The 10037-nt window shown below is 51.5% G+C and overlaps 1 protein-coding gene across 1 annotated transcript in view; it reads left to right on the top strand.

Annotated features, from left to right (window-relative positions):
* Nucleotides 1-7877, top strand: part of OTUD7A (OTU domain containing 7A) — a 181747-nt gene extending 173870 nt beyond the window's left edge. The window contains exons 9-11 of the mRNA XM_006861918.1: nt 3475-3589; nt 3791-3875; nt 6471-7877. Of these exons, the coding sequence (XP_006861980.1) occupies nt 3475-3589; nt 3791-3875; nt 6471-7877 (1607 nt within the window). The remainder of the gene's footprint in view (nt 1-3474; nt 3590-3790; nt 3876-6470) is intronic.
* The last annotated feature ends 2160 nt before the right edge of the window (nt 7878-10037 follow it).

Genomic DNA, 10037 nt, shown 5'->3' with positions numbered 1-10037 from the left:
TCTTATGGGCACAGAATTTCTTGTCTTGATGCCTCCAAAGCAAACAGCTTGTGTGAAACTCAGTAAGTCATAAGCAGCCCCCTTTTTCCCTTCTTCCTGCAATTCTCTTTCAGTCATAAATCTCATGTGCTCGCAGCATTTCTGGGTGGGCCTTCTTGTCTTTTCAAATACAAATGTACCAACTTAGAAGGTTTGGGTGGGGCTCCGGATTCTGCCTAAGGCCCCGTACTCTGGTGGTTATGTGCCATGGAGTCGGTTCTGACTCATAGTGACCCCATACAGGGTTTCTGAGGCTGTAAATCTTTACAGGCGCAGAAAGCCTGTTTCTCCCATGGAACAGCTGGTAGTTTTGAACTGTTGACCTCGAGGTTAGCAGTCCAATTCATAACCATTAAGCTACCAGAGCTCCTTCCCCATACTCTACAAAGGCTTAAAACAGAAGTCTATTTCTAGGAAAATTCTAATCCCCTTTTAGCAAAGTCAATCAAGTATAGGCTGAAGGTGGGCTTACAAACTCTCAGTGATCATAACACAATATTAATTTTTATCACACATGAATGTCTCTTTTACAGTAATAGGCAGGAGAAGGAATCCTGATGTGGCACTGTGGGTTAATGCACTGGACTGCAAGGTCAGTTTGAATCGCAGGGTCAGTGGTTCAAACTCACCAGCTGCTCCTTGGAAACGCTATACAGGGTCGCTATGGGTCAAACCTACTCTACAGCACTTAACAATAGCAATAGGCAAGATAAACCAAGATGCATATGGGCTTGGACCTCTGGCAGGGTAGACCTGGTAGACCCTGGAGGCAGCACGACATTTGCCTTTCCCTTTGCCCAGGCAACTTAAGTATCTACCTTCTAGTTAGTGGTTTACCCTTCCTTCCCTTTCACCCCTGGTAACCTTGGTTACGAATCGGGCTGCGAACCTTAAGGTCAGCGGTTCGAAACTGCTCCATGGGAGAAAGATGAGGCTTTCTACTCCTGTAAAGATTTACACCCTCGGAAACCCTATACAGGGTCGCTATGAGTCGGAACTGAGTTGATGGCACATAACAACAACAACAACAACCTTCAAAAAATGTTTTTTTCTGTATGTAAATCTTTGCTTGGCTTTTTACAGTACTTGTCTCATACAATATGTGCCCTGTTGTGATGGTCTCATGTCACTCAACATAATGTCCTCTAGATTCATCCATGTATGAAGTGCTTCACAGATTTCTTCTGAGCTTTGGTGATGAATCAGTCTTTCTCTGAAATAGCCAACCAGTTGTTCCTCATTTCATTCTCTACCTCAATGTCCCTGGTCCCCCCAGAAATGCTGCTCCCTCCCCATCACTGCCGCAACCCTGAAGTTTGTGCTTACTACAACCTGACACACCATCAGGTGTGTCTTTCCCTGCTTATCCTCTTTCACCATCACAGACTATGAGCTCCATGGGGTAAAGCCCGGAGCCTGCCCAGGCCGCAGCCCCTGAATCAAACCTGTCGTCTTAGTCTAGGTTCTCTGGAGAAGCAAAACCAGTGAAGCTTATATATATCTATATATGTTTTATTGGTGCAATATACATATTGTTGTTAAATGCTGTCAAGTCACTTCCTACTCATAGTGACCCTGTATAGGGTTTCTGAGGAGCAGCTGGTTAGCCTGAACCACCAACCTTGCAGTTCAAACCAACCTTGCAGTCCAGTGCATTAACCTTCAGCGCCATACCAGCTGGCGCCAATAAACACACACACACACACACACACACACATATATTGTTGTTAAGTACCGCCAACCTGCAGTTCACAGTTCAAACCAACCTTGCAGTCCAATATGTGTGTGTGTGTGTGTGTGTGTGTGTGTGTGTGTGTGTATATATATATATAAATAAAGGAACTCTGGTAGTGTAGTGGTTACGAATCAGGCTGCGAACCTTAAGGTCAGCGGTTCGAAACTACCAGCCGCTCCGTGGGAGAAAGATGAGGCTTTCTACTCCCGTAAAGATTTACACCCTGGGAAACCCTATACAGGGTCGCTATGGGTCAGAACTGACTCGATGGCACTTAACAACAACAACATATATATATATATATACACACACACACACACATACACAAATCTGGGTTGGAACCAACCCAACCCAACATCAACATCCATGTGTGTCATATATACACATATATGTGGAGTACTGGTGTGGCTCTGTAGTATAAACAGCAGTTCAAACTCCTGTGACATGAGACCATCACAAAAGGGCACATATTGTATGAGACAAGTACTGTAAAAAGCCAACAGGGTCGCTATGAGTTGGAAGCGACTGGACGGCACTTAACAACAGCAGCATATATGTTTGTCTATGTATATTTATGTATGTATGTGCACACACACACACAGAGAGGTTTATATCAAGGACATGGTTCACACAGTTGTAGAGATTGGAGGACAAGTTCCAAGTTCATGGGTCAGATGTCAGGCTGACTCATACTGACTTACCACTGCAGGAACTGATGAACCCAAGATCAGCAGGTCAGACAGCAGCTTCTGGCTGCAGAGGCAAATGAATCCAAGATGGTGGGTAAGATGGCAGGATCGGCTGACAGTATGGCCGTTTGCTAGTTCAAGTTCAAAGAACCGGAGGTCAGATGATGAGCCAGATACAGGATCCAGACCCAGCCAGATTTGCCTCAGTGTCTAATTTATTGGAAGCAGGTCACACCCTCAAGGACATTTCCTTTCAATTGACTGGCTGCTCACCACAGATCTCATCATGGAAGTGATTACATTATATTGTGTGTTATTGTTGAAAAGTGCCATTGAGTCAGATCCGACCCATAGTGACCCTGTATAGGGTTTCCAAGGAGCAGCTGGTGAGCTTGAACCGGCAACCCTGTGGTTCAGACTGCAGTCCAGTACATTAACCCACAGCGTCACACCAGGACTCTATTAGATCACATCATGGGAGATTATGTCTTAACTGCCAACCACTGAGAACCTTGGCCCAGCCAACGTGCCACAACCTGATGGATAGAATCAAAGACACTCGTCTTTGGGTAGGCAGTCCTTCTCAGCTGATCTGCACATCTGGCTCTTCTCCTGGTGTGCATGCAGGCCCCACATCACACCCCAGATCTTGTCAGGTAGCCTGGGCTGCTATCCTCAGAAATAGCAGATAAGCAATTGCTTTTTCCTGTTCTACTGCTCAGCTGGGTCCTTGTCTTCAGACAGATTCAAAATGATATCAGGTTGATAGCTCTGAATGCTCATTGATGTTCACATAAATACTTATGACATTCTGAAAGTATTGGTAACGTATTGAGAACATATGGTCTTAAGGCTCCTGTTGGTCAGATAGTCTGTGTATACCTTCAGTTCATTTTCTCCAATCCAACACCTGCCCTTGGAACGCTGTTTCCTCTCCTCGTGGGATTGCTGGGTCTGGTCTACCTCACCAGCCTTGTGGAGACTTGCCGTGGTCTGTTTCTTCTTTTCCAGCTGTAATCCCTTTGACAGACTCGGAGCACAAGCTGCTGCCTCTGCACTTTGCAGTGGATCCTGGGAAGGACTGGGAGTGGGGGAAGGATGACAATGACAACACTCGGCTGGCCCAGTAAGACCCCTTGGTACCCACTTCCCAGTGCCCTTCCATTTCCCCTCTAACCAAGTCCCCATGCTAGGGAGGGCTGGTAGGGTCTTGGGCCTCCTGGGGAGGGGCTGGATTGAGTCTTCCTCCCCACCCTGGGTCAGCTGGTGGGCTGGAGAGGCACAGGCCAGCTGGGGCCTTTTCACATATGCACTCTTCTCTCGCCAGCCTGATCCTATCATTGGAAGCCAAGCTGAATCTTTTGCACAGCTACATGAATGTGACGTGGATCCGGATCCCCTCCGAGACCCGGGTGAGCCTGGTATGGAGGGACCCTGCTCAACACCTGGCAGGCCAGGGTGCAGCTCCACAAATGCATCCCCAGGCAGGACTTGCTCTTATGGGACTACCACCGTCCTCAGCCATGCCCCCAGCTGGGAGTCCCAGGCACACTGGTCTCTCCAGTCTGGGCTGCCAGGATTCTGGCTTGAAGCACCTTCAGTTGTAGCTGGTATATGTGCACACATTTGTAAACATGTATGTGTGGGTACTCTTACACATATGCACACGCCAGCACATGTGCACACATATGCATGTGTATCAGCTCAGAGTTTCTGCAAAAAGAGAGGAATAAACATGCCTACTCAGAAAACAAACTGCAGGCAAGTCACAACACTGCAGAAATCAAAACATGATGCATTGCCCTGAGTGGAGTGAATTATAAACTGTGTGTGGGTCCTGGGAAAGCCGAGGGACCAAGAGCACGATTTCATAGCGTCCTCCTCCTCCGTGGAAGGTACAGATGAGGGTGGAGACAGGTGACTGGGCACTGAGAAGGCCAACCTCTCGTCCTAGGATGGTCTGTGCTCTTGTTGCTTCCAGCCACTGAGGTGGTTCTACTTAACTATCTGGCTGACTGATAATGAACTTCCAGGGAAAGAAGTGGATTTGTAGAAAAAACTTGCAAACCATTGACCCACCCCAAATTTCAGGCTGGTATACCGTTGTAGTCAGATCGACTCTTGACTCCAGGTGACCCCATGTATGTGAGAGTAGAACTGTCCTCCCACAGGGTTTTCTTTCAGTGGCTACTTTTTCCGAATTAGATCATCAAGCCTTTCTTTTTAGGGGTCTCTGGGTGAACTTGAACCTCTAATCTTTTAGGCAGCAGCTGAGTACATTAATCACTCACACTACCCTCTAGAGTATTAAAGAGTGGCAAGAGTAAACAGTTAGCACCCCACACATACTTGGCACTGTGCGTCCGTATTTCAGTTTGCAATGTAGTTAATCATCTTCATAGGGCTCCACGAGGCAGGGACTGATAGGCCCAGTTTACTGATGAGGAGACTGTGGCACACTAACTGTCCAAAGTCACACAGCCAATGTCGGGTCTGGCTCCCGGGTCCTGCTTCTTAACCTCCATAACCTCATAACCACCAGTGCCTGGTGGGGGTTTTGTCTGCAGTGTTGTGGGTGCTCCTTTGTAGCAGCCATGTAAGGTGCCACGCCAGTAACTCTAGAGCTGAAATGAGCAGCTGTCAAGTTGGCACACAGCCTTGGCGATCTCCACATCAGCTGTGGGCTCCAAGCATACCACCCTGGCACACCCCCTGCCCTGCCCCCAGCCAGTGCTCCTCCCTCTCTGTGGCCCAGAACCAGCACATCCCCGTCCATGCAAACAGCCCTGCACATTTCTCTTCAGTGGCTGACACTGGTAGCTCCTTCCAAATCCAACAAAGGATGGGATTATGGACTGGGAGATGGTGAGCGGCTTCTTCCGTCCTGGCTTCTGAGTGACCTGACAGAAGGAGGCTCACATTATCGAGGGTGGGGGGCAGGGCAGCTGGAATAAGGTGGGAGAGCAGTGGTCCAGCTCCTAGGCTGCTCCTCTGGAGTCACTCAGCTATGACTGCCCTTATTGTCGTGGGTGTCCCTTGGAAGAGTGGAGTTAGACTGATGTGAGGGCCCCTGCTCTGCACCCTGGTACTCAGCCAGAATTACTGTCCTCCTATACCAGGGCTTCCCCGCCCTGGATACTGGTTTTGACTGTGATCCCCTAATAGCCTTACCCTCATCTGACTGGTTTATACTAACTGTACATCTCTCCAAGTTGTTCACAAAGATACCCACTCCCCACCAAAGGGGGGCCTTTTCTGAAAATAGTAACAGCTTTTCTGCAAAGCTCAGGTCCTGTTTCAGAATCCATCTCCAGTTAGCACTCTGCACTGCCAACCTAAGAGAGGATTCCCTAAACTGATCTGTCTCTGCTGAATTGAGGCGCTGTCTGCATGGTTGGGTTGTGAGGGTCAGGTTTCTGTCCCTGGCCTAGAGTAAGCACAGGAAACATCTTTATATAGCAGGGCTTCCTCACCTGGAGACTCTGCTTTGGCACAGCGCGTAGCCTCAGACAGTGTCTGATGAGGCAGCAGCCCCCTGCTCCCCCCCTCAGGGTTGGAAGGCCAGCATCTGGGTCTCTGGGCCCAGTAATTTTTTCTAAAGTGGATTGAGGCTCTAGGTTCAACACCAATGAGTATTTGCACTCTGCCCACACCCTGGGCTAAGAGCATGTTCCAGACAACCGGCAACCCGAGTTCACCAATGACAGAGAGAGGGAGCGCTTCCATTACCAGTTGGCATTGGCTCATTTGTAATCACATGACTAAGAGCAGACTGGAGGCCCCTCGAAGTCTTGCCAAAGTCTTAACTTTTTATGATCGCAGCAGACCAGTGCTGGCACTTTTCCTTAAGCATTGCCATCCCAGTCTTGCAGAGGTCAGAAAAGCCATCAGTGTTGGGGCAGTGAGGCCCAGCGCTTGGCAAGACAAGGCCTGTGTACTTGGAAGGCCCGGTGTAGGACAGCTCTTCTCTGACCTCATTCTCTCCACCCCTAAATCTGCCCGCACAGGCCCCTCTAGCGCAGCCCGAGTCCCCGACAGCCTCAGCGGGCGAGGACGTGCAGTCCCTGGCTGACTCCCTGGACTCGGACCGCGATTCGGTGTGCAGCAACTCCAACAGCAATAATGGCAAGACCGGCAAGGACAAAGAGAAAGAGAAGCAGCGCAAGGACAAGGACAAGATACGTGCGGACTCCGTGGCCAACAAGCTGGGCAGCTTCAGCAAGACGCTGGGCATCAAGCTGAAGAAAAACATGGGTGGCCTGGGAGGACTGGTGCATGGGAAGATAGGCCGCGCCAACTCCACCAATGGCAAGAGCAGTGACGCGCCCGAACGGGGCAAGGAGAAGAAGGCCAAGTCGCGAAAAGGCAGCAAGGAGGAGTCGGGCGTGTCGGCGAACACGTCGCCATTGGAAAAGGCCACGCCATCCGCCACGGACAAGGTGGCTGGCGGGCCATCAGCGGACAAGGGCGGCGGGCAGCGTGGGGACGCCTGGAAGTACAGCACCGACGTGAAGCTGAGCCTCAGCATCCTGCGCGCTGCCATGCAGGGCGAGCGCAAGTTCATCTTCGCCGGCCTGCTGCTCACCAGCCACCGGCACCAGTTCCACGAAGAAATGATCGGCTACTACCTGACGAGCGCGCAGGAGCGCTTCAGCGCCGAGCAGGAGCAGCGGCGCCTAAACACTGCCTCCATTGCCAAGCGGCCGTCTCGCCGGGCCGAGGCCGAGGCCGGGGCGGGCCCCGAGTGCCCGTCGCCGGGCCCGCTGGCCGGGCCCCCTACGCAGTTGGTGCTCAAGCTCAAGGAGCGCCCCAGCCCCGGGCCCGCGGCTGGCGCGCGGGCGACTCGAGCCCCAGCGGCTGGGGGTGCGGGCTCCCCGGCCGGGGGTGCGCGGCGCGGGATGGCGGGTGGGACCGGCCTGGGCCGCAGCCCCCCGGCGCCGGCGCGCCAGAGTATTATCCACGTGCAGGCGGCGGGCACGCGCGGCGATGAGTCGTGCGCGCCGGCCGTGGGCGTTTTGCGCCCGTGCGCCACCTACCCGCAGCAGAACCGGTCACTGTCATCGCAGAGTTACAGCCCAGCGCGCGCGGCCGCCCTGCGCACCGTCAACACGGTAGAGTCGCTGGCGCGCACCCTGCCCGGACCCCTGCCCAGCGCCGCGGCCGCGGGGGCCGAGCCCAAGTCGCAGACTTACACCAACGGCTTTGGCGCCACGCGCGAGGCCCTGGAGTTTGCTGACGCCGACCCCCCGGCCGCCTGGTCGAACGGTGAGGGCGGCGGGCCGGGCCTGGTGCAGCGGCGCTGCTTGCGGGAGAACTGCGCCTTCTATGGGCGCGTTGAGACGGAGCATTACTGCTCGTACTGCTACCGCGAGGAGCTGCGGCGGCGTCGGGAGGCGCGCGTGCCCCGGCCCTGAGCGCGCCCAGCCCCGGCTCCTAGCATCCTGGATTCCTTTCCCATTCTGTTGGTGTCTTTTTTACGTACCCTAGTCAACCGGAAGGCCGTTGACTTCTCTGCCACTGCTGTGTACGTGTTTGGTCCAACGTTCCTAATGGTGCCTGAACCTGCACTGACACCACTCAGGTAGTAGACGGATAGGAAACAAGTCATACTGATGGAAGGGAGGGGGCGTGCTCGTCCAGCCTCTGCCTCGTCCCTGTGGAAACTCAATAGCCATTGCTAGAGTATTTTTGTTCCTCAATAAGAAATAAATTTGCAGCCCTTGGTTTTCAGAAGGGGGTGTTTTACATGCTTTCGTTTGGCTCGGTTTGTCCTAAGCGGTCACGCGTGCAGTGGGGACCATCTAGGGTTGAGCAAACCACTCCAATGTCGGGCAAGGGCTCTGCTGTGGCCTCCCTTTTCCTTCTGTGCTCCTCTATGGAGAGGAAGTGCTCAGCATCCTCGGAAGCTTGGTTGGTTCCTGTAGCCCTTTCGGAATGCACCACTTCATCTCATAAGCCAAACCTCCTCCCGCAGCCATCTGGCTAAGCAACATTCACACTGCCATCAAAGCCACAGGCGTCGTGGAATGGGCACTATACAACCTACCTCGCAGGGCGTGGTGAGGTGTAGTCATTGCTAGGGTGCCAGGAGCTTTCCCAAGAGCCCTGGGATGCTGAAAGCAAGGTTCTTAACTTGGAGTTAGGAGTTTCCCAAAGATGAGCAAACATGACAGCCTGCCCACATTTCTCCTTTGAAGAGCTTTCCACAGTGAACTGTCACTAGAAGGTCCCCAGCAGAGCTCTTTACCTCGGAGAGAGGCAAGGAGTGGACCCTCTTGTTATTGTACAAGCCCCTCACTTGGCTGCTTAGAAGCCCACCTTCCCCTCTTTCTAAATGGAAAGAGCTGTGGGAAGGTGGTGAAAGAAAGTTCCCCTGCCCCTACCCCACCCCCAGTCGGCCTGGGCTAGCCGGGTGAAGGTGTACCACTCTGAATGTGCCACCCTCCACAGGCGGCAGGGTCAACCCCGCCAATGGCTCCATCCAGGGAGTAGCCTTATTCCTGAGCTGTCCCCCTTTTTGGTGCCTCCTGTATTCCTTGAGGGGGGGAAAATGTGTCCTTAGCTACCCTGTTTTGAGCAGCAATATGCAGCCTCTGCCTCCTAAGATTACCTCTGGAGAATCCTGTTCTTGGCCAAGGACACTGACGAGCTGAAAACCTGCCTGTCCTAAGGAAAAACCTTGTTTCCAAGAAATACAGATGTTGTTGTTGTTGCTAAGTGCTGCTGAGTAGGCTCCGACTCATAGCGACCCTGGATAGGGTTTCCAAGGCTGTACATCTTTGCAGGAACAGAAAGCCTCATCTTTCTCCCACGGTGTGGCTTGTAGCTGGTGGGCTTGTGATTCACAGTCCACAGAGCCATCACGTACCCCCCAGAAATACAGATAAGATGGATAGATGCCTCACTAACAAAAGAGAACTTAAAGGTCTGTGAGATCATTAGCATCTAATAATACTAAGGAAAAGAGACAGCAGGTGGCCGCTGTCTCGTGGTGTCCCCAACGTGGGAGGTAGACATCATGGGAACCTCTTTCTCCTGCTCCAGAAAGGATGCTTCCCCTTAACCTAAAAACCAGAAACAGCAAAAAATTAAAAATAAAATGGGAAAGGGATGTTTTTTTAACTTGTTTAACAAATTATAATAAAATAATCAAGTATTTCCTGTGAGTATTCCTCTTTTTTTTGTTTGTTACTATTCCACAGCACGTGGAATTTTCCATTAATGTTTTACATACATGGTTCCTTAAAGTTATTTATTAAATAGAGTCTTTATGAAAGTTTTGCTTTTCATGCTGAACTGTGTATTAATTACTAACATTTATGTCCCTCATACGACTGGGGTTTCTTTGTTTACTCAGAAAATGAAAGAAAGTACATTTTAAAATGTCATCAGCAGGGTTTGGGGCAGCTGTTTGGATTGATTGTTCATGACCTGCTGCGCTTTGTCAACCAAAGCTGCGAGGTCACAGAAAGTGTGGCTTCTCATGTTCTGTACCCTTCAATCCTCAAAGGCTTCTTCTCTGTGCATTCAGAAACCAAATTCAAACACATAAGAGTCAAGGAAGCAGAATACTA

The sequence above is a fragment of the Chrysochloris asiatica genome, unplaced genomic scaffold (assembly GCF_000296735.1).
Source record: "Chrysochloris asiatica unplaced genomic scaffold, ChrAsi1.0 scaffold00044, whole genome shotgun sequence".
Taxonomy (NCBI): Eukaryota; Metazoa; Chordata; class Mammalia; order Afrosoricida; family Chrysochloridae; genus Chrysochloris; species Chrysochloris asiatica.
The sequence above is the reverse complement of the archived record's forward strand: the minus strand, read 5'-3'. Positions and strand labels throughout refer to the sequence as shown.